The sequence below is a fragment of the Pinus tabuliformis genome, chromosome 6, assembly GCF_031772625.1.
Source record: "Pinus tabuliformis cultivar Carrire ecotype Pingquan chromosome 6, CPIR1, whole genome shotgun sequence".
Classification (NCBI taxonomy): Eukaryota; Viridiplantae; Streptophyta; class Pinopsida; order Pinales; family Pinaceae; genus Pinus; species Pinus tabuliformis.
Window position 1 is genome coordinate 1,106,951,079 of NC_142292.1, and position 25,557 is coordinate 1,106,976,635.

General features: G+C 37.2%; 1 protein-coding gene and 1 pseudogene across 1 annotated transcript in view; one reads left to right on the forward strand and one right to left on the reverse strand.

Annotated features, from left to right (window-relative positions):
- The window catches only part of GRV2 (DNAJ heat shock N-terminal domain-containing protein), a 466,773-nt gene that overhangs the window by 146,916 nt on the left and 294,300 nt on the right, over positions 1 to 25,557 (reverse strand). The window contains exons 16-19 of the mRNA XM_089425195.1: positions 17,764 to 18,237; positions 17,298 to 17,643; positions 3,436 to 3,776; positions 2,813 to 3,292 (exon numbers count right to left, since the gene is read on the reverse strand). Coding sequence (XP_089281321.1) covers positions 2,813 to 3,292; positions 3,436 to 3,776; positions 17,298 to 17,643; positions 17,764 to 18,237 — 1,641 coding nt within the window. The remainder of the gene's footprint in view (positions 1 to 2,812; positions 3,293 to 3,435; positions 3,777 to 17,297; positions 17,644 to 17,763; positions 18,238 to 25,557) is intronic.
- Positions 20,367 to 25,557, forward strand: part of LOC149262781 (putative glutamyl endopeptidase, chloroplastic) — a 37,205-nt pseudogene continuing 32,014 nt past the window's right edge.

Here is a 25,557-nt window from a genome sequence, read left to right on the forward strand (position 1 = left end):
CTAGTTAACACTGGTCAAACTTGATCAACTCCTGAAATTTTCGGCCTTGCAATTCTGTCCAAAAATTTGACCTCCTTCTGCCACACGTGTGAGAGATAGAATACCCAATGTTGATTGAACCAATGAGAGGAGAGAGAAGAATGTGTGTGTGATGATGATGCCAAATGAGGTGAGAGGACACTTGTATTTATACAAGTCGTTGAGGGTGAAGAGACATGTATATTGAGCTTCATGAGCCTACATGATGATGTGGCCGACGTGAGCAATTTGCTCATGTGTGGGCATAAATTAAAAAACACACTTCCACTTGTCCAAATTGGATGATCTTTATGCCAATTTTGGTCCTCTCAAAAAGAGGAATTTAATGCAATCATCATCTCCATAAAATGAGCTTTCCCAAGGTGGAATTTGGCCCTAGTTGTCAATTTTAAAAACTAGCTAGTAATTAATTAGTGTTCTAGGTGAGTCACAATGAATCAAAGTATGTGAGCCCAGAGTTTTTAAATTTATTAAGGTTGTAAATGATATTAGCATACCACTCATGTTGTTCTGACTCTTGTTCCAACATCGAGATCATAAGGAAAGTCTCTTCTTCCCTTCCTAGAGTGGCTTCATTTCCTTAAATTAGCATCCGAGCTAACCCTTGCCTCTTTACCAATTTCCTTCAATTAGCATCCAGGCTAACCCTTGCCCTTTTACCAATTTCCTTCAATTAGCATCTAGGCTAACCCTTGCCCCTTTACCAATTTGGTGGCCCTAATCTCTAAGTCATAGTCTTGAATTCTAGCCAACCATTTTCCTCGAATTCCAAAGCACTACTACAAAGCTAAAATGTCTTTTACCGAGGGATAGAGGGCATAAGGACACAATGCATGTTGTTTAAAAATAGGAAATGTTGTTAAACCCCCCACTCAAGGACAATTCCCGTATGTGACATGTAGAGCTCATAATGACTATATCCTTGTAATCGCTTTGAGCCTTGTTGTCTCAGAGTCCCACAATGACCATAACATGTATATTCCTCATATGGAGAATAAAGATATTTTTTCATCAAAGATATATGTATATTAAAAAATTGAGTACATATTAAAAAAATTACAAATTGCAGAAACAAAATATGAAATATAAAAATAAAAATTCAATTCTCTTATAAACTAGATCATTTACAAAATATTGATACGACTAGTTACAACATCAATGGTGGTCAAGCACAACAAATTAAAATATTCAATACACATCACAAAATATAAGTTTAGAAGTTAGAATGATAGATCGCAGTTTTCTCATTAGGTCATTTGATGTCATTGAAATCAAAATGTATTAGATAGAAACTAAGTCACCAATATTATAGGTGGGAATGCCAATGGCAAAGACTAAATGGGGTAAATATTAGAACCTTAGATGGAAGAATCTCATATATCGTCACTATTGATAGTCCTCCTCAAGTTCAAGATCATTAAAACCACCACCACTGCCAATACTTTCTCCTCCATCCTCCTCAAACAGTCAACTACTGTGGCCACAAGTGTGAGATGAAGTGCTGGTCAACGCTCGTCAAATATAAGATAAACTCAGCTGGAACAGAAGATTATTCTTCAAGAAAACTCAGCCTCTTTCCTCAGCTCCTTTGCATGTGTGTACAGAAGAATAGATGTTATTGGATGATCTGAAACTTCCCTCCAAGTGATGAGGTCGAGCGCATTTATATAGTGGTTTAGGTTGCCCCAAAAGGTTTGTCTCCTTGGCTGGGCCGACTTGACTCTTGGAGACAAAATAAATTCAAAATTTTAATTTTAATTTTTTTCTTTTTGATTTCCTTTTAGGGCCAACTAGAATACCGACTGTAGCTACAAAAATCAACAGATGGTTGACTGTAAGACTAGGTGACAATTGCCCAAGCAAGAGTCCCATGAGTTCATCATTGTTGAATAGCTTTGTTTGTGTGATACATATACACATACAAGTGAATGAAGGTGGAGAGAAATAAAATATAGAAATTTTATTTTTGAATGCATCTCCCTCTCAAAAATAACATCTAACATTACATACTTATAGCATCCCTAGGATGTTACAGTACAAGAAAAGGTTTCCTTTGAGTATTATGCAAACATTAGTTGTGATCAATGTTGCAAACATTGGCATTGGAATAAAATCATCAAGGGTCCAGAAAACCAAAAAATTGTAAAAATTGGGAAAATATTAGTAAAAATCGGCAAACATCAGCAAAATTTAAAATACAAAAGTTTTAAAAAAAAGGTCAAAAAACTCACTTAAATAATGATTTTTCCATCAAATCGCAATTTTTTCATCCTTGAAAAAAATTGCTGATTTTTTCAGCTGATGAAATCAGCTAGGCCAAAAAATCGTGATTTTATGATATTTTCGCAATAAAATCGGGATATTTGCAACACTGGTTGTGATCCATAGCTGATGTCTTCAGTGGAGCGAATGTACAGTTAATTCTGATGGCAAAAATTTTAAACTATTTTACCAGCCATTTTGAGGGAATTCTTTTGGAGGTTTTGTTGGGGAAGGGAAGGTTTACCAAATCCAAAGACACAGGCATACAAAAATGCTGTACTAGGTTAACACAAATGGGCTTTTGGTAAAGTGATTTAGAAGAAGCATTTAATGTATATATATTAACCCTTTAATATACAATACACAGTTGAAAGTCACAAGGTATTAGTCAACTGTCACATTTCACCACTTGATATTTCTTCTTAAATCTTGCAGAGATAGATCACTGAATAATTAAAATCATGACAACACACACTTAGAGAAAAAGATAACCAACCATATCACATATTACCTGGGGTGTGCCTGTGCTTGCTGTTGCCATAGCTTCAGCACAGGTAGTGCTCGCAGCAAGCTGATGTAGAACCCGTAGACAACTAAGTCGAACACGCTCCTGTGACGTTTGGCTGCCTAAGTTACTTTCACCATATTCAGGCTCCCAAAACTCGCCAGGTTGACAGTGATTCGCAGTTTTCACATCTTCAGAGGCCATTGTTTCTCTCCTTCCTTCATATGCCATGGCTGCAACCAGCTTTGGAACATATCCAAGATATCCCACATGGTCTGCCAGAGCGGGATGAACTCGTAGTAGTGATACAAGAGCTGCAGACAGCAACAAAGGGAGCTCTGGGTCAGCAGGCTGCATCTCTTTTGTGTAATGAGTAGCAGCAACTGCTGAGACATATTGGTCCAACAGTCCTTCCAGGAATCTCTTAGGGTTTCTCAAAGGGAACTTTGGATCTTTCAGAAACAAGCGTACATAAACACCACCAACCTATCAACAAAGAAAAGAAGACATAAAGAGCATTATTCAGCCATTACAATCATTTCCATTTATTCCCCTTCATTGCATAACATCCTCTAACACTACTTTCTCTTCCTTCAGTAGCAACTTAGTCTTAAGATTAAAGAAGTAACCTGTGGCTCATCTTTCATCTCCTGACCAGATGCATGCTCTGGAAGATCCCAGTCTACCACCCGACCTTTCATCTGTTCATGATAAAGATCAGATGCCATGGTTGCAATTTGTGCTCCTAGAGAGGCCGCCATTGCTGGTGTCCAAACTAGTTCCGGTGTCTCTGAAGTCTGCTCGAGAGCTGTAACAACAGCTTCACCAGGTCCATCTCTTATTGCAGAAACCAATCCATCTGGAAAAAACCTGGCCAGTGCTATGGCCACCCGAGGCCCATGCATCGGCTGCCCAACAAGCTTCCCCAGTAAAGAGGCAGCAGCTGCTCTTTGTTGTAAAGGAATCTCTCCTGCAAGACAGTTCCTTTTCTTGTAAATACAAGGAAGAAGTTATTTAAATCATTTATTCATGGAGATTAACACCTACAACACAGCAAGAAAAATAAATGCTTATTTAAACATTATAAATTATCAAAAAATTCATGCACACTAAAACATTTCACAGGTTTAACAACAAATAATCACCAACAGGGCCACATAAAGTCACATATTTAGAAATAGCATCTCCTGAAACAAAATGATGTCTTTAACACCCATACAATGAAAATATCATAAGATTAAATACAATAAAATTATTAAAATGAGAACATTCTTATTATTTGCAGATCCCTAATGTGACTACAGGCCTGACTACATTGAAATATTATCTCTTGCTATCAATGTGGCATAAAACAAACGATGGAAAAATAAAATCATTATTTCACTAACTGAGACAGATTATTTTCTTGTAAGTGTTGAACCAAATCTTCTTTCTATCTACTACACTATGCATACAAATTAAAAAGTAGAGATATGGCCAGATCAGAGGGTTCTAAAGGACATGAGTGATGATTTGAAAGTGATTACCTTTGAATAACATCACTGTTAGAAAATCGGAAAGGCAGACAGATTTTCTCTTGTTGATAATTACTTGTGATATTTTTCAGTTCCTATTATCTTTCTTATGTTATTCTTTTATCTTAGTATCATCAAGCAATTACCAAAAGCAAAACACGAAGATCAAAGACACCAGATGTATGCAATAACCATGGCTAAAACACCTTATAGGGGAAAACCCAGTCAGAACTCTTTCTTCAGTAGATTCAAAATGAGATAGACCAAGACCTTAGACCAAAGACCTTCCTCCTCCACCAAGTCAGCGTTCCAATAAGATACAGCAACCTTCAATAGTCTCTTCTTGTCCAACAGCTACAGCCCAGCATCAACCGAGAAATTTTGGCCCCAACTTCACCAGAATTTCGGCCCAGCTTCATATTTTCGGCCTACAAGCTTCTACAGAATTTCGGCCCACTACAATACTCCATAACTTCGTATGTGTGGGATAGGATAGAAATTTCGGTTTCTTTTGCAAGATAATGACCTCCTTTTTCTTCGCTAGACTTTTCCTTCTTATTCCTTGAATTGTGCACTTTTTTCTTGCTGACAAGTTGCAGATCGAACTTGATGAGTTGATGTTCCAAATGAGGTTCAGTTGTTGCCTTTATATAGGTGATTCTGCCCCTCAGTTAGGTCGACTTCTTCTTTGAGGCCGACTTGGGGGAGGAGACCTAATTGACCTATTTTACATAAAAAAAAAAAAAAAAAATCTTGACAAATAAATCCCAAGAAGGACCTTTAACAATGTGACATGGACAAGGACACTTGACATAGACCCTAGAAGCCTACAATGGAGACTTTGACCTATAAACAATTGACCCAAGCATGAAACACATGCTTTAATAAGTCAATTTCTTTAATAATAAAATTTATTTTTCTTTTTTTTGCCAAATACATTACATCATGACTTAAATACAATTATGAAGACCGACACTAGTTACATTCTTCAACAATCACGAATCTGATCATATCTACAAGCCAAGGAAGAATCCTTCCTCTTAAAGAAAAGGGCGTGTTCCTATGGTGGTCAAAACCAATGACTAGTATACTATGGCACCAACATCACGGTCATCCAAAGTAGTGAAATTTGCAACATACGAATCATCTTATTATGGATGATAACATTCCATGAACTGAACACCCAACAGTGTCTATGTAATGGGAAAACATCGTCAGGAGTCTTCTCCTACGAACCTGTGGCTACATCTTCTACTGAGGAAACTAAGTACTTCCTCACCTTCATCAATGACTTTTCCCTCTTTCTTTGGGTATACACCATTAAATATAAAGATAAGATATCTGGAAAGTTTTAAAAATACAAAACTTCTGTGGAAAGTCAAAGCAATGACGAAATCCAATGTCTCAAGACTGATGGTACAGGTGAATATATTGGCAATGCTTTCCAATAATTTCTCATATCTCAAGGCATATCTTGCTAAAGAACTATTCCTTACACTCCACAGTAAAATGTAGTAACACCACGGAAGAATAGGGCTATCATGGACATGGTTGGTGGCTTGCTTCACTCCAATAAAATGAAACTTCCATTTGGGAATAGATCAGTGTTCCACAGGGACGCGTCCCCCATGGTCGGGTGCGCGCACCCCTCGCACCCCACGCACTTGGGATGGGGGGACGTCTGGGGAAACGTTTCCCCACGTCCCCATTTTGGGGAGACGCAAGGGGGGACGTTTCCCTAGTGTGGGGGACGCGACTCCCCAAAAGGGGGATGCCCCCTCAAAAAGGGCTATGCGTCCCCCCTTAAATTTGCTTGTAAACAATGATTTACGACAAGGAAAACGTAGTATTTGACCATATTTCCCTACTAATGCTATGCTATTCATGGTAATGTTAAATTCTTAAAGTAAAAGTGAAATTCTCCTTTATCTTTCATTTTCATCCTTTTACTTAAATTTTTAACATTACCATGAAATGACTCAGGATGTTTGAGAGTGGTTCTGACCTCATTGGATTTCATATCGAGAAAGTAGAATTTTAGATCTCACTCAAAATCCAGCAGACTTAACAGTTTTTCAGGAATTCAGGATTCGAACGAGTGCAATGTTTCCATTGCATTTTGTCATGTACAAGGGTATGGAATTGGTATTTATTCAAGACCACCAAGCCCTCTGTGTACTTTAGAGTGACTTTTAGACTCATCACTCCATTGTTTTTGAGTTTTAATTATATCAATTTACTATTCCAGTCTTTAGATCAATTTTTCAGGAATTCAGGATTCGATGGAGTGCAATGTTTCCATTGCATTTTGTCATGTACAAGGGTATGGAATTAGTATTTAATCAAGAGCACCAAGCCCTCTGTGTACTTTAGAGCATTGTTGATAATATCGGCGATATATCGGCGATATTCGGAAATATCGCGATATTTTCGGCAAAACGATATATCGCCGAGAAAATATCGCGATATTTTCTGTTTTGAAAATATCGCGATATTTTCAAAATATCGGCAAATATCGGAAAATATCGGCAAAATATCGCGATATTTTGAAAATATCGGCAAAATATCGGCTATATTTTACTGTGTTGCATGGGTACCCGCACCCGGGGGTGGGGTTCTCGAACCCGTCCCGGGTTCCCGCACCCAAGTACCGGATTCGGGTACGGGTTTTTCCCAGACGAACCCAGAAGAACCGGGTTCTTCCATGAAGAACCGGGTTCTTCAAAAAAAAAAATTGGGTTCTTTTCCTTTAACGGGTTCTTGGGTACTTGGGTTCTTCGAGTGCTTGGGTTCTTGGGTTCTTCGGGTTCTTCGGGTTCTTTGGGTTCTTCATAAAAAAACTACATTAAAAATTTAATTTTCAAATAATTTTTTTTATTGAAATTTAAAAAATAACTTATAACAAAACCTAAAAAACCCTAAATCAACTCTTGTAAATCAATTTGGAATGAAACATTCTTCCACGGTCCTTACCATCAAAACATGTGTTGCATGGGTACCCGCACCCGATTTTTTAAGTTTTTTACAAGTCTTGTTTTTTAAGAATTCTTGTAAATCAATTTGGAATGAAACATTCATTCCCGAGCCAAATAACCATCAAATTATAAACTGTAAATGCACACATACAGGTTCAGACATTTTCGGTCAAATAGAAAGTAGGATTGAGACCAGCCATAAGCTGTAATCAGCTGATGCTGTTAAATGGCGAAGGGCTATTTTGGACAATGGCTAAATTAAGTATCAAAATCTGCCAATTTCTCACTGCATTCTGATAACATCATGTTAAGATTAAAACTAGGAAAATATGCCTAAATCATATATGGTCTCTACAGACTTGTACACCAAGTAATCTCTAAAAACTGCAAAGATGTTTTATGTTTAGATAGGCAGAGCTTCGCACTCAAAGACAAACTATCCCTCAAGCCATCAGATGGCTGCTGTGCATTTTATTGGGAAACAAAGACTGATAAGCATGTTTTGTGGAAGGGTAAGACTGCCACTACTTTTGGGATTGCTTTACCACAGAGCACACCATGCATGGGGCAGGTGGATGATTAGACATCAAGAAAATTCTAGGCCACTATCAGGTTGAGAAGAATTTCCTCATAAAAAATTGTGTTTTTATATGGGAGAGACTAAACATTCAAAGCAAAGTTACAAGCTCAAGCTCCAGCCAGAATGAGCAATTTCAATAAGGAGAGAAGTTGTCTTGAAATTAGAGCAGGAGGCAGAAATGCTAACACTCCTTGGCTGTGTAGGAGGAAGGGTCTGTACGACCACAGCGTGATTCATTGATAGGCATCCTTGCAAATGAACCTAAGCTACATAGTTATTTTAAAGCCTGTGTGTGGCAAAATCTGTCCCAAGTTTCACCAAAATAGCCGAGTCTAGCATTTATCCTAGTATGTATTTTGAATTTTCAGTTTTAGTAGTAGCCTTGAGCTCTCTTACATAGCTGTCACAGTGTCATGGTTACACGGAAAAGATTCAAAAGAACAGTTTTTTGGTGATAAATTTTGAAATTTCATTGTCAATGTTGAATGTTCAATGATGTGCATGTTTAAATGATTATCATTAAAGTTTTCTTGTTTAAAGTTGAAAAAATATACAAATTCAAATTTCATATATATTATTAATTATAAATTTATAATTATTAAAATTTAATATTATTATATTACCCGACGAACCCACGCACCCTGTTTCCAAAAATGCCGTCCCCGTCCTCGTCCTCGTCCCCGTCCCCGTCCCTGCACCCACGTTTCCTGGCAACATAGATATTTTAAAATTTGAAAAAATTATTTTTTATGCTTGCCGATATTAGCCGATATTTTCGCCGATATTGCCGATAAGATATTTTCTGGACCCTCGCCGATATTTTGCCGATACCGATATTTTCAACACTGCTTTAGAGTGACTTTTAGACTCATCACTCCATTGTTTTTGAGTTTTAGTTATATCAATTTACTATTCCAATGTTTAGATTTCAGTATCTATTATAGTCTATTTTTCTTAGTACAAATTAGATTCTAGAATGATAAATGATGAATTTTAATTTTAAATCAATTTAGAATCTAGAATGATGAATGATGAATTTAATTTTTAAATCAATGTAGATTCGAGAATGGTGAATAATGAATATTGAATATGGATCAGAGTATTTCATTATTGAATCTCATGGTTTATGGATGAATCATGTATGTATTAGCAAGGATGATGAGTATGGATCAATGTATTTCATTATTTAATTCAATTATGTATGTATCATTCTATTTATGCTTTCATTATTGAATATGAATTTGAAATATATATATATATATATATATTAAAAAGGAAAAAAATTATATACCCCGATGTCCCCCCGTCCCCCTTAAATTTCCCTAAAATTTGAGGGTACTCCCACACGTCCCCCTTGTGCGTCTCCCCGCACCCGCGTCTCCCCGCCCCAGAGACTTGGTGGAACATTGGAATAGATTGTTGTTCAACAATCCATGTCATCAATAGAACATCTACTCGTCCTCTCACAGATATGACTCCATATGAGAAATGGTATGGCAACAAACATCCTATTTCACATTTCAAAATTTCTGGATGTGCTGCATGGGCTTATGCTCCTAATGATAGACGGAACCCATCAGCATCTCTAGACTCCTAGTACACTTTATTTGGTTAAAACAAAACTTTTCAGGGATACTGCCTTTAAGATCCCACCACTCATAGAGTGGTTGAACATAGAGAGGCTATTTTAATAAGGTTTCTACACACAACAACCAAGATCTCTCTTGCCATCACTAACTTTGAAAACAAAAAAGAGGAGCTCTGTTGATATTTAGCTTTGTCAATCACTGAATTTATGATAAAACAATTTACAAATGTACATGATGCAAAATCAAATGGAATAAGATGAAAATTATTTTTGAGATTGTTGATGAGGCTTGTATAATGTATTTAAAGCATGTAGTTTATGCCACAGAAAATGGACACTAATGTACAATAATTAACCATGACTAGATTCGTCAGTAATGAATTTGAAGTGGTTGGTGTTCACATAAAAGATAAGTAGTCCATAACTTTAACACTAAGAGCCTTACCATCTTCTTATAAACCCTTCAAAACCCTTTTGAAATTAATTGGGAAAGTGAGAAAGCTGAGAAGAGCTTTTTATTTGCTAATGAAGAAAGAGTATGACTTGTGCCAAGAGGAAAGCACATCTGACAAAGCCTCCTATGGTAAATGGGAAATAGCAGCAAAATCAGAAGCAGAAAAAACCAAACAGTTGCCATAAAGGTAACTCTATTTCAGATGCAAAAGGCTGTTTCGTTTTGTTAAAAAGTTGATCATTTTCAAAAGGATTGTTGGCATAACGCTGTTGACTGCTACGTGTCAACTACCCATAGCGGTACACCCCCTTTTTCGCAAAAGGGATAGCGCTTGATCGTCATGTCCGTGCCATTCGACAGTCATCATCTGCCCGATTATGTTATGTTGTAAACCCAATATGCATGTGTAAATTGTAAATAATCTTAGCAGATCTGAGTCATGTATGTAAACTGCCTAGGCAAACCTAATTTTCTAGTGATAATCTACGTTCCAGAAGGTTTTTTGTCTAACCGATCCATGATCGGCAGAGTTTTCCTTCAGCCTAACCCCAAAGCCGGAATGGATTTTGTCATTAGAATCTTAGGGGAATCCTAGTGTACTTGGTCGAGTCTATGTAAATGATCTGCTAGATTATAGTTGTGTCGTGGAACTGGGTGGTCTATGAGGGTCTATGTCAAATGGGTTTTCCCCCTTGAAATGTAAAATTGTAAAAGTCATGATGTAAAGTGTCTTGAGGGTTACAAAGTGTGTTATCCCCTCATAGGTCCTAAGTCCTAGGTCCTAGGTGATTTTTTCCAAAGGCTAAGTTCGAGGATCCAGAAATAAAAATAAATAAATAAATAAATAATAAAAAATAAAAGATATTAAATCAATAAAATTAAATTAAATTAAATTAAAAATTAAAAAAATTAAAAATTGAAATAAAATAAAAATTGAAAAATAAAATAAAATAAAATAATAATAAGTCAAAGTTTTGAGAAAATAAATGCAAAGTTTTAATTTTTTAATGCATTTAAAATTTCGACAGATGAGATTAAAAGGGATTTTGATCCTCATCGACGATTGAGATTACTTTGGCATGGATCACTCGAACTAGCCGTTGGGAAATTTTCCATTAAATAGGGTGTTAGGGGTCATTTGAGATCAAATTGGATATGAGAGTTTGGTGTTAAAGAAAGCTCTCTTGTAGTCATTTTTGTGCAATAAAGAAAGACTTTGGGGTCAAAAATCTTGTTGATGTTACTCCTCTGGAAATGCTGTAAGATATTTGATTTTTCTGCATAATTTTATTTTCAGTCATCGATAATAGCTTGATGAATATTGATTCAAGCACAGGTATCTTGTCTGATCTCTGGGGTTTGAATGATAGTTTAGATTCTGAAAGATAATGACAGGTATCTCCATTTGATCTAGATTTCCCTATTTTTTTTTCCCTCTATGTTAATGGTTGATTTTAAGTTGTGCAGGCAATCCTTTTTTTTTAGATTGTCGGGCATTCGGGGAAGTTCTCGACTGAACCGGCCAACTCCCAGATTGCGTTTTCTGAAAGAGCCCAGCTAGTTTTAATCCCCGGCTTATCATTTGAAAAAAAATTATATATGCATGAAGGGATTTCTAAAGTATCTCACATTAAATTTAAATTCTGAAAATATTTTTGTGGCATACTGACAAATTTGGATATTTAGAGCCTCTGAGCTGTAATTACTATAATTATTTAGCTGGTTCTTAGGGTTTTTAGGGTTTCATTTATTTTTTGCATTTTCGAGTTCTAGCTGTTTGTTTTCATTGTTTTCAGGTTGCAGGTACAGGTTTTGAGAAAAAATTCAGAGCTTCCATCAAACAAATTTGAATGCAAGGTAATTTAAAATTTACTGGAGAATCTGGAGGGTTTTCTGATCCATCTTTCTGCTACTGTCTGGGATTTGGGCTTGTTGCAGAATCAATTTTTTAGAACCCTCAGGCCTCTCTCATGCTACCTGTCCGGGTTTTCCTTACAGTTATCGTCCAGCCTCCTCAACGTAGCCTTCAACACTGCCCATTCATGTGCAGTGAGCAATCACCTGCAAGCAAAACCATCTACGCTGCCTAAAAGCTCAAACCCTCCCACATTGGCAAAGATATCTGCGCCATCTACGCCCTCTGTTCTAGTTTCCTCCATCGAAACTCTGCAAAATTTCAACGCGGCATATCCATCCTACACCATACTTCGGCTGCTCCACACTCCTCCAAACCTCACGCAGTATACTCCACCAACACGCTGCCACCCTGCTTGCGGTCCTTTCTTCCTTCACGCGGACCAAACCTTCTCAAACACGTCCACCTGCAATTCCTCACGGTGTTGCTCTCCCATTCCCGCATACCTGCAAGAAAAAATGCACCAACTCCTCCACGTTATCCCCTCCATTGAGTCGCTCTTACTGTCGGTGTCCAAACCTGCGTGATTTCCATTGCCTACAAACAAAAATTGAAGCTTTAGCTCCTCACGCCCTCGCTACTCTTTGTCTACTCATCGGATTCACGCAAGCCTGCAGAGAAACATCATAAGGATTCGATTTTGTTTTATGCGTGGGTAAAAATTCCAATTTGATGTAATCGTACGAGTTAGGGTTAGTGTTAGCATATTTTGATTCCATCTATTGATTAGGTTAACGTTTATTTTATTTTTTATAACATGTGTGTTAATTTAAAAGCATAAATAAAATAAATTAAAAAAAAAAACGATTTTCTTCATGGTTTTGATAGGATTAAGTTTTAGCTTTTATTAACTTAGGCCTTAGTTTTAAATTTAGAATTTTAAAATTATAAAAATTAAAAATAATAATAATAATAAAATCATAAAAAAAAAAAAAAATTCCCCGGATGCGGGTGGCGGGACGGCAACAATGGGCATGCCACATGCTATGCATGGGCTGCCCCGTGTAGACAATACGGCCTCCATATGAAGGCCGTCAACCAGCACCTGAACCCACTGTTGCGTTTAATGGAGTTAATGGTGAGGGCGGTAGGTTTATGGGGATGTACAGGGCACTTAATGCGCGCCTGTATCGAGAGCATGAGGCAGAGCATAACAAGAGCAATGGAGGGTGCAGGGAATGTATGTCGAGCGAATTTGGGGAAAGAAGGAATTGCAGAGAGCCGAGGCGGTGGCAGCTCCATCCACTTCATCGTCGGGTGTCTGGTGGTTACTATCGCTGCCATAGCCTCTCTGGTTGCTGGTCCTGTAGCCGGAAGCACTTGGCTCAATTGCTGGGTGAGAACCGGAATTGGTCCACCTTGCCACCAAGGAACGGGTCTCAGAGAGGAAATTGGGCACCAGAGAAAGATTTGGGAGGTAATTGGTTCAGTCTTCGACTCCAAGCTCACCTGCACACACACAAGAGCAGAATCAGTTTCACCATGGCTAAACTCCGTCAGCGACAGCCGTGTAGAAGAGGTCCAGCTAGAGGCTCTTCCTCGCGAGCTCCAGCAGTGGATGAACATCACCACTGTTGTTGCTGCTACTGCCATCGAAGAGCCAAAGCCACTCCACTTCCAATTAGCCAGTTTTTGGAGGTTGGAAGTGCTGAAGAGGACAAATCAGAACTTCCCTCCTTTGGCTCAGTGGTTTTCACATTGCCGAGGGCTGAGAGCTTCCCAGGGCTCAGTGCCCACATCTCAATTATGTTCACCAGAACTCTGGAAGGAAATGGGGAATCTGCCCCTCAAGACCCGCAGAAGAAGCAAGCGGAGGGCAAAGGCAAAGAAATTGTCCATGGATTACCGGAGGCAAGGGAACATAGCTCCGCTTTGGAGCCACCAGCGTCTGAGGCTGGTCAGCATGAATCGTTTCCTCCGATGGGGCCTGCTCCTCAGGGTATTGATGACGAGACATGGCGCAAGATGTGGAAGGGTAAACCAGAGGGAGAAGGCTGGGCGTACATCGTGGAGGACAATAGCCTTGCCGAAGAAGCTGATGCCTTCTTCGCGTCCCTTCCTTCTTCCTCAACACATCGAGAGGATCAAAATTGACACGGGTAATTCTCTCTTGCGCTTTCGTTTTGATGGCTGGAAGTGGTTGCCTACCTATTCGCCTGCTGTAATTTTGTTTGGAAGCTGGTCGGGTCTCATTTTCAATGGGTCAATTCTCAATTTCAATTTTGTCGGGTTGCTCAATCAATCCCATCTGGTAATTCGCCCCTGGTTATTAAGTCAATCCCATCTGGTAATTCGCCCCTGCGTGGGCAGTAATGTTTTTGAATCCTCCTCCTGAGGCTCCAATGGGAGCCCGCTGATGTTTATTTCTGGTTCTGCTTATATGGTCTGGTGCTGCCCCTGCGTGGGAGCGTTATATCAGTGCTTGGTCTGTTTTGTTTTGTGAAGGCTTTCCCGGAGAGGGAGACCTCAGAATTTTGTTTTTGGTTCCCAGCGAGCTATCAGAAGCCCTGGAAGACTCGCCTCACAGTTTGTAATTTTCACTTGTACAGTTAATATATGAATTAGATAGCTTTTACGGAGAAAAAAAAAAAAATCATAAAAAAAAATTATTTTCCAAGTAGTATATAGAATTAGATTTTATATTGTTCATTTTTGTTTTTGTATATAGATTAGGTGTTAAGTTTTAGTTCAAATTAAATTATAATTTTAGTTTTGTTGATTTTAAGTTTTAGAATTTCATATCATAATAAAATTTAAAAAAAATTTAAAAAGGTTCTTTTTTAGTTTAGTATAGTATTAAAATAAAGAAAAAAAATCATAAAAGTTTATATATATATATATAAAGAAAAAAAAATTGAAAAAATGCATAAGGAGGTTTTTTTTAGTTTTCTTTTATTTAGTTTTAGAATTAAATTTTAGTTAAGATTAAAGTTTTAGTTTAGTTTAGAACTTTGATTTTAGAATTAGATTTTAATAATCTTAAGTTTTATTTACTTTAGTTTTTTGCTTAGTTTAGTTCTGTTTTATGCAAAAATATAAAAATTAAAAAAAAAAAATTGAAAAAGCTTAACAAAAAATTGAAAAATTCATTTTTGGTGTTTTTTTTGTGGTACCTATGTTCCACTTTTCTATAGTTAAATACGCTTAAATTTTTGTTTAAAGATTAACTATCAAAAAGTGGTGGATCATTGTGGTAACTGGTCAGCGTTTAAATTCTACAATCATTTAAAGCATTTAATTTTTCTTGAAGTTTAATTGCTAGATCATTTGAAAGCATTGTGCTTGGTTCTTTTTTATGATAAATGATTGTTTTACAAGGTTCATATTTTCTGCAACATCTATTAAATAATCATTTAATCATTAACTCCATAAGGCACTGGTACCTAAATTCCTAAATCAATCAAGTACTAGTATCGCCTTGCTGTGTCTCCCAACCCAACTGGTCCACAGTTGGTCACTCTTTATCTCATAGGGTCTACCCCCCTTAGCCTCGGGAGACGGCTTAAACGGAGAGATCAAGGATTAGGGTGACAGCCCCCGGTCTGAGTGTTGTCGTGACAATCTGTGCGACAACAAACCCCAAAGTCCAAATTACAAGAGTCAAAAGAATGGTAATCCAAAAATAAAGCTCAGAAATCTATCTATGATAGTGAGCAATCAAACCTTTGGAATGAAAATAGTACTTGTTTGTTGTGGCGCAAAAAGTATGGCACACATCAATAATGTCCAGTATTGGGATTCAGTAACAACCAAACATATGACAAGGTGTAAGGAATTGGTGGGCATGGATGATGATTCTGGTGATGAAGATACAATATCAATTTCCAATGAAGCTACTTATGAAGCGAAGTGAAAAGCTAGCATTGCATTGACAGTGCCAATTGGCCACATCAGACAAAAAAAAAACAAAACAAAACAAAACAAAACAAAAACAAAAACAAAAAACAAAAAAAAACAAAAACAAAAACAAAACAAAAAAAGCAAAAAAAACAAAAACAAAAAACAAAAAAATGTCTGGTATGTCCCAAGTGTCAAAAACATTTTAACTTTTGTTTGGGAAACACTAAGCAAGTTCTTTTAATAGCTTTTGATGACAGGGAACAAGAAATATAACACTACAACGAAGACATGGTGATAGGAGTAGTGGTTGGTGGTTTGCATAAGTTGGATCCAATTCCTGTCATCCAAGAGGCCTTGGTGGCAGTTGAACAAAATGCATATGATATGATTTGACATGAAGGATATGGATTGCCAATTGCCACATATTATGAGAGACAATGCAGTTTGTTAATGATGCATTGAAGGCAAGCAACACCAACCAGTTAGCAAAGGGAGCAACATGGAGAGAGCACTACAATTGTTGGACCTCATTCACAACTTGTGTGGACTGATGCCAACTCTAGAACTTGGAGGAGCATGGTATTTCTCGACATTTATTGATTGTTCCCCCCAAAAAAATGGATTTATTTCTTGAAAAACAAATCAGATGTACTCTCATGTTTTAAGGAATTTTAAGCTTAACTAGAAGTGTGATCAGGTAGAGAAGTGAGAAGGGTCCTTATAACTGGTGGAGGTGGCGAATACATCTAGGATGATTTCTCCAAATTCCGTAAAGCACGCGTAGTGATAAAACAACAAATTGTTGCCTATACTCCACAACAAAGGATCATCAAATTGTGGAATATTCACTTAAGACACATGAGTTCAACAGGTTGGAGAAACCCCCTGGTTTGTGAAGAATTTGGTTTGTCCTTCTCAGTTGGCTGATATATTCATCAAGCCATTACTCATGATCAATATTGAAAAATTAGAGACAACATTGACCTAAAAGTTAACAACCTGGTCATTTTGGGGGGTGTTAGAGCTATAACAGCTATTGTTAACCTTGTGAAATAAATAAGTCAATATCAATGGTAAAAGTAAAAAATGTAACTTATGCCTAGGTTATGTAAAAAGATAATTATATAATCTAATATTTAGATGCACTCCCATATCTTTAGGGAGTTAATTCCACTATCTCTGAATGGTGTATTTGATACCTCTTCCATAGTGAATCAAAAATGCCAATCGTGCACCATCTCCCTTATTCTCTCCCAATGTTATTATTGTTATAACTTATCAGTGGAGACTTATTTGACATTTCATATTTTATGTTGACATGTAGAGCATTGTCAATGCCGATGCAAAGACACTCAACATAGACCACAGGTTTCAATCCACCTTTATATGCAGAAAAGAGAAAATAGCAAATTTCAAATGATTATAGACAAATTTAACTCAAGTATCTCGCAAGACAATTACTTAAAACGGTCAAAAGGTAAAGACAAAATTCACAATACTGATCAATGACCTCCCAATGGCACCAAAATTATATATATCCTATATACAAAAATTTCTTCAATCGATCACACACAAATCACTAGGGCATGAGAAATATCAATCTAAACTACCAGGAAAAAATCTACCTTGGACAGGTAAAACAAGTTGGAGAATGTACACAACTCCTCCGTGTTTTGCAGCAGCCCATCCAAGCTCTGATGTGCTAGCTAGGGCATAAAGAACAAGAAGTGCACCAGGCCTGCAAGATGGAGCACAGTGTAGTAGTTGTAATAAGAGAAGCAAACTTTCCCGATCTGCAACCATGGCCTCCACACATGGAGCATATGTTGTCAAACGTGACAATACATTGAGGCAAAGTTGAGGGACTTCCCCACTTGAGGCACTTGTATCAACAAGACATTCAAACAAGGGTATAAGCTGTTCTTTTGCTGAAAACATTACTGCGAGTCCTGGATTAGATGTAAGTAAATTCTGCAGTTACAATAGTAGTAAATAATTAAATGAGATATTGACCTTTTTACACCATATGTGACAAATTAGATTATATAAAATAAAATGAGTTAAAATTGAACCAGAAAACAATGATTCTACCTGAAGAGATGTTAGTCCAATGGTTAACTTGTTAACCAAATTGTCGTCTTTAACAGATGCTGGTTCATCAGCTGATTCTGTTACAGCTGCTTCTTGCCATATGCATTCTTCCTCATTCATATCATCAATGGTCTCAAGTTGTTTAGAGATATCCAACACAGCCTCTTTATTGCTCAATGGTTCTTCAAGAACTTCATGAATATTAGATTCCAGCATCTTCTTCCTATCTTCCACAAGTTTCCATAGAAACTGGAGGAGTGCAGCACAAAAAGACTCTGGTTGACTAATCTCAAAATCAGGTTGCTCGTTGTATACTCTCAAATAGACACTCCCAACTTGTATTTCTTTGGAGAGTGATTTGTACTTGAAGAGCTGTGCTTCTTGCATATCATAAGAACCATCTGGGCATTGACATGACTTCTGTTTATCTACAAACTTTAATAACTCTGCTCGGGTAGCTGAATTCCAAATTATCTGCAAAAAAATCTAGCAATTAATGGCTTATAGAAATGTAAAAGCAAGTTTTCCCCTTTTTGTAGCATGTGGATATCAAATCAAAATCTACTATTTATACATAGAGGAAATAATTGTAGAAACCATTAATGTCAGAGAATTTCACCAATTTGCAGAAAAGTACTAGTAAAGCCTCTTTGTGAATTGTTCTCTAACTATATTATGCACAAAAGTAGGGCTGAAAATATCACAAACTGTTTCAAAATAAGATTCTGAAAGGAGAAAAGGTTTATAAAGAAGAATCAGATATATGTTTATCTTTCCCCTCAACTATCTTTAGTCAGAGACATGAAGGCTCATCTCCGTTCTCAATCTGCTTGAACTTTTCAAACTTAACGTTCTTAACTCCAGGCTTGACCCTGACAGAAGCAACTCTACTTGATTGTCCATGAACTCTAGTTGGCTTCTAAAAGCATGTCCCTTATGGATGCTTTCAGAGCATGTCCAAACAAGTGGGCCTTCTATCATGAAACAACAGAAGAATTTCTGGGAGAGTTATTTTTAACTAAGATCTATCTCACTTTCCAAGCTAGGCAGAAAGAAAAAAGAGAGTTCTTTCCTTTGTTCATATATAAATCTAAGTGGGAGAGTTTAAGAAGAAGAGAGTAAATCTAGACCTAGAGGCCGCAGCCAAACTCATGCCTACATCCCTTATGCGCACTCTTGGTATTAATCAGCTGCAACCAAATATATAGGTCTGCCATGGTTCCAGTAAGGTAGAATCTTCCAAGGCAATGGAAAAATTTATCAAAGACAAAGCCAATCATAAACAAGGGTTTAACTTTAATCCATCCCACTTGCCTAGTCAGGCTAAAGACAAAGCAGGGAGTGTCTTCTCCCTTTTGTATGGAATTGAAAGTAGGAGAATTTAAGATCAAGAGAATCATTATAAACCTACAGTTTGTAGTCAAGCCTGTGCCTGGAAGCTGGACCCTTCTGTAGAATTTTGGCATTAATTAATGACAGCCAAGTGCATGGGCCTATTAACCTTTCAATGGGTCAGAAGTTTCCTCTATTAGCAGGAAAGTTCTAGCATTACAAAAGATGGGCATCGCAACTTCAGAAATTGTGCCACTTGATCAAAAGCTTGAATACAACCTCCTCTAGGACAATCTTGTTTGGACGCTAATAATGGTAATAGTTCCACCCTTCTATCAAAAAGCGTTGATTTTTCCATTGGCAGAAGAGGCATGCAGTCAGATCAGATCCTGGTCTGCTCCAAGAGAATCCATCAGAAATTTAGAGAACACATTCATCATAAGAAAATAACTTCAGAAGAATGTAAAAAGGCAATTACCTAATAAGGATCATGTTATTGTCGTTTGAGCATAATTCTTTTGCAAAGTATATCTTATATTTTCAGGAAGATATTTGCAAACAGAAGACCAAAAACTAGAAAATAGATTTCACCGTTTAACCCAGCACGTAGGTAAACCATCTCCAACAAGTTATCAAACTTACTCATAATTTGTTTCACGCTTGTTTTGAGCTGTCTAAGTAATATTTTTCTTAGTCAACACTTTGTTTGTCTGTAACTCCAAGTGCATTCAATTCTTGCCAAAGTTTAGAATTGAGAAAGTTTATAATTTTATTGGCCATATGAGGTTTGTTATGCAATTCCTCCCAAGTTTGTAAAATAGCCTGTTGCGTTTGATTTGCTAATGCAAACTCACTCCAATTAATATAAGGAAATTCGACAAATTCGTTATCTTAGACATAATTTGATCCCATAAGATATGTCTAGCTCCAATCAAATAAGTTTTCCCTACTAGCCTGTTTTGCATTTGATCTACTCTGCTGTAATTTTCAATGTTCCACCAAGACTCCTGGACAGGGGACGCGGGTACAGGGAGGCGCACAGGAGGAACATGTGAGAGTACCATCAAATTTTGGGGAAATTTAGGGGGGACAGGGAGAAAATGTGAGAGTACCATCAAATTTTGGGGAAATTTAGGGGGGGACAGGGAGACGCCAAGGTATATATATATATATCTTAGTTACACAGGAACCACTCACGAGAGGTGGGAAACCCATTCCAGTGGTTCCCGCATTGAACTGCACTGGGGCATTCCTTTTTAGGAGGAACAGCAATGGGAGCCAGGGACTGTTTCCAGAACTTTGAGGATGTCGACCAGGGAACTCAGGCACAGAGTTTGCAGAGTCCCCAGCTGTGGGAACACTGACATGACAGAAATTGGCGCAAATTCTCTCTTTGGCGCCAAAAAACTCCCTAATTCCCCTGAATTGGCGCAAAACCGACTCTGCGTCTGCTCCCAAACATCCATAAATTCTGGTTCATCGGGCCTTATCACTCATGAGTCATTCCATCACTGAGGTATGTTGTTGAGAGCCAAAGGAGAGATCTGTGTTCACCCCAGCTAATTGTCGGACAGCGGGTTGAGCAGTGAACAATGGGTTAAGCAGCTAGCTTACCCAGCGGAACTGCAGGAGGCTTGTGGGCGGCCGCTTGAGGTAACCGTTAATGTGTCTTTTGATGTGTCTTTTTTTCTTGCAATTGCTCCCAGGCCCCAATACTTCTTGATGTGTCTTTTTTTCTTGGAGTTGGTCCCAGGACCCAATACTTCTTCCTTGACAGATTTTATGGTTATTCCTGCCCTCCTAAAATTTCTACCAAGTGAAGAAGTAGACAAGGATTTGGCCAGAAATCTTGTGCCTCTCATGGCTGTAAGGAGGCCTGATTCTGGAGGAAAAGAAGGGGCTCTGATCCAGCTTCTTGCTAATCATTTCCTTGTCAGAGTTTTTTCCAGTTTTCCTTTGCATTGTGTTTTCGACATTGAATATTTGGATGCAAATTCCCAAATTCCCCCTCTCATATTTTCTCGCAGAATTGAGCTTCCTCATTCATGCTTCATCTATCACTTAATTTATTTATGGGCACCAATGTATATAAATTTGTTTATATTAAGTACATGTTTAGCATTTTTGACAGATTTTTTTTTCGGAACTACACTATGTGAGTAAGTACGTTTAGGGATCCTCTACAACCATTGCAAATTTTGTTGCTCACTAATTTGATTAATCCTGTATAATTGCAGGAACAATCTGTTTTAGAAATTTTGCCGCACACTTCATACACATTTGCTTTTGCATGGGCGAACCTCATTCCAAATCTTGCACAAGTGATGTTGGCACTCATGCTTTTATACATGTCTCCATTTTTTATTTTTCCTTATTTTTCTATATTTGTAAAAAAAATAATTCAGGAATAGTAAATAATCATTTATATTTACCAATATATACTATAATTTTATATAGTTTTGACTTTCTTATGTTCATGTTCACCAGGCTAAAATCTGATGAAACAATTCTCATCTCTGCTGTGATTGCTTATCTGATTAAATATATTTCCCATCTCTGCAAGCTGCATAGGCCCGGCTTTGATTGAAGGAGACGCTGCTATGGCGGATTAATATTTAGTGCAATTGAAATTTGTAATATTTCTTGTGACACATTAATCTTGGTGCAAGTGCAATCGAAAATCTGTGAGTAATATTTCTTGACGACTCATTGTTTTCACAATTTGATTTGATAAAACTGTAGTGGTAATCGATTTCTTTTTCAAAAGAGTAAATATATAAAATAATGGAGAACTGACAGTTAAGTCAGTTTCCCTATATTAACTCCTTCGTCGGTTGAGTGGGCTGTTGTTGAATTCTGTGCGTAAATGTTGGATCGAGGTATGTATGTGGCCTTATTTCATTAATTTAAATTAATATAAATGAATTAATTAACTTAAATAAAAATAATTAGTTATTTAATTATATTTTATAATACTAAACAATTTACATTTATTCATTTTCTTTTATATAATATAAAACACATTTAAATATAGAATTTCAAATACATTGTCTCATTTTAATTTACCATGTAATTTTTTGGAAGATGGGGATGGATTAGGTATATTAGGCATATGCTTGTTTGTGTATATAAGTACATGTTATTTTTTTATTTCTCATTGTACATTTTGTTTATAATGTGTTTTTTGTCCCTTATATTAATCAAGGAAATCATGGAGGGTGGTAGTTCAATACCAACAAGTCGATATGAAATTTTTTCTCTTCCTCCAATTCCAAGTGGCCAAGTCCAACACATAGTTTTAAAACTAGGTCGGTATGACTCGGAATCGGCTTGGTTGACCGAGCCATACCCATGCCCGGATCGACTAGGTCAATTATCCAATTCGGTTGCCATTCCGTTACTGAACCAACCGAGTTGGTCACTTATTTGGCCAGTTCGGTAATTGTAACGAATAAAATATATATATAAATAATGTAAAATAATTGTAAACAATAATAATCATAAATAATGATTAGTTAAGCTAGTAATTACATTGAAGAGGCATGTCTAATAGGACATGATGTTAGGCCCCTATACTACTAGTGTAACCCCTTATTGTTATTAGTACAACCCACTTATTATATTGATGTACCCATGTAGTGCCCATATTGTTACTCTTGTGCCCCATAGAAGCCCACTATTGTTATTATTGTGCCCTTACATTATTATTGTTATGTCGGCTCTGATTATGTTATGACCCCTTAGACTCCTATATATAGAAAGGAGGTATTTTCATTTGTATCATCGAAGAATTGTTCATTTATGTAATGTAAAGGAGGTTGCCCCCTCGAAGAGGCTGAATTCTAAGGCATTGATCTATCTTTTCTTGAGCTGGTTTCATAACATTTGGCATCAGAGCTTTGGATTCTAGGGTTTCGTTGCTCCAAACAGGACATCGTGGCATTTTCGCTATAACTTTTATTCTGTCAGAAGTCGCAAAAAAACCCATTTGAGAAGAAATCGCGCTGAACCTTGGGTCCGAATTTCAGAGCTTTTCGCGCAATATTTTCGGAGATATGATCTGAGGAAGTTGGTCTTTTTGCAGACTCCTGAATTACATTCCAAACAGGTGACCTGGGGAAAATCGTCATAACTTTCTCTCTGAGCATTGGATTGAAATTTAGTAAAAAGGTACAGAAAGAGGACGGACTGTAGTTTCTTGTATACCTTTTTCAGAGCCAAAGGTCAAAAAATTGACACGTGGAACTTCATACAAGTTCGCTCTTCTGAAAAGGTCTATAATCAGGTCATCTTGGGAGATTGTGCATAACTCTTTCTTGGAGAATCCAATTTGGATTAGACTGGAGGCATTGGAAAGAGGACACAGAGGGCTACTACAAGTAGCAATTTCAGAACTTAAATATCTGAAAGTACATAGTTACAGTCGTTTCAAGATCGAGGTCCTAGAATCAAGAAAAAGAAAGATGAGGAAGTTTGATGTCAAGGATCCGGTAAATTGGATACTTCAAATGGAGCAATATTTTGATCTACATGGTGTACCACTGTTACAAAAGGTATGTATTGCATCTTCATATTTAGAACCGGATCAATTTTTATGGTATAAAGGGCTTTGTTCTCGTAAAAAACTTGTTACGTGGTCAATTCTCACGGAGGAAATGATAGCACATTATGAGGATACAAAGAGCAACACCTTTAGAGCAACACCACAACAATTGGAAAGAGTAAAAAGGATTTGAGACATATTTGAAAGTAAAATTATGGCAACAAGGAAGTCTACCCCTCACAACTATAAAGATGGACGTGTTGTTTCTCCTAGCCTTCCACAACCTACAAGGGTTACACCACAACAATTGGAAGAAAAAAGAGAAAAAGGGCTTTGTTACAATTGTGATAGCAAATGCACTAAAGGTCATAAGTGTGCTGAGAAGAAATTATTTTACATAGAGTATGAAGAGGAGGAAGAAAAAGATCAAGAAACATCAAAAGAAGAGGATATGCCAGGACCCGACCCCAGAGAAAGAAGAAATGAATCAGAACATATCTTGTAAACTATTGGCAAGAATGACCACTCCTCAAACTCTCAAGATAGAAGGACATATCAAGAAGAAAAAGGTGCAAGAAGTGATAGATCACATCAAGAAAGAAGAAATGAATCCAACCATATCTTGTAATTCACTGGTCAGAATTACCACTCCTCAAATTATCAAGAAAGAAGGACATATCAAGAAGAAAAATGTTCAAGAAGTGAAAAATCACATCAAGCGTCAAGAAATGAATCCGACCATATCTTGTAAAGGATTGGAAGAAATTACCACGCCTCAAACTCTAAAGATAGAAGGACATATCAAGAAGAAAAAGGTTCAAGCAGTGAAAGATCACATCGAGCATCAACAACAAGTTCTCCAACTTTTAAAGGATAACGCCACCTCGGTGCAAAATCAAATGAAACAACAGGTAGATCAACATCATAGTGAAAAATGTTTTGATGTAGGCGATTGGGTATTTTTACTGCTACATCTAAAGCAAGCTATTTATGAGAAGGAAATGTTGGCAATACTACATGCACTTAAAAAATGGCGACCTTACCGAATGGGAAGACTCTTCAAGGATGAGGATGTGGAAGCATTGTTTTGTGCTATTTCTATTATCCAACCAGATTGGATAAACAAAGCAAGGGATGAATGGAAGAAGGACAAAGAAGTATGGCCACTTATTCAAAAGTTGCAAAAGATCCCAATTCAAACAATATTGCCAGAAATTGAAGAGGAAGGAAAAATCATATTGGAACCTGGAGTAGTCACATAAACAAGAACCCGACAGCTACCAAATCGATCAATTTCAGAGTATCTCATCAAGTGGAAGAACCTACCTGCTGAAGATTCCACATGGGAGGACAAGAATTTTATACAGAAGCATCAAGAACTACTCAAGCGTTGAGGACAACGCTTTTTGAAGGAGAGGGGCATGTTAGGCCCCTATACTACTAGTGTAACCCCTTATTGTTATTAGTACAACCCACTTATTATATTGATGTACCCATGTAGTGCCCATATTGTTACTCTTGTGCCCCATAGAAACCCACTATTGTTATTATTGTGCCCTTACATTATTATTGTTATGTCGGCTCTGATTATGTTATGACCCCTTAGACTCATATATATAGAAAGGAGGTATTTTCATTTGTATCATTGAAGAATTGTTCATTTATGTAATGTAAAGGAGGTTGCCCCCTCGAAGAGGCTGAATTCTAAGGTGTTGATCTATCTTTTCTATCTTTTCTTGAGCTGGTTTCATAACACATGACTCTTCATGAAGAGACACTTGCCTAATATATAAGCAAGTCTCTCGTTCTCATTGTAAATCATTCTCATTCTTATTCACACATTTAATATATAATATTTGTATCCTCATGGATATCTTTATATTCCAAGTTTTCTGGAGTAATTAATTTTTAGAAGGAAC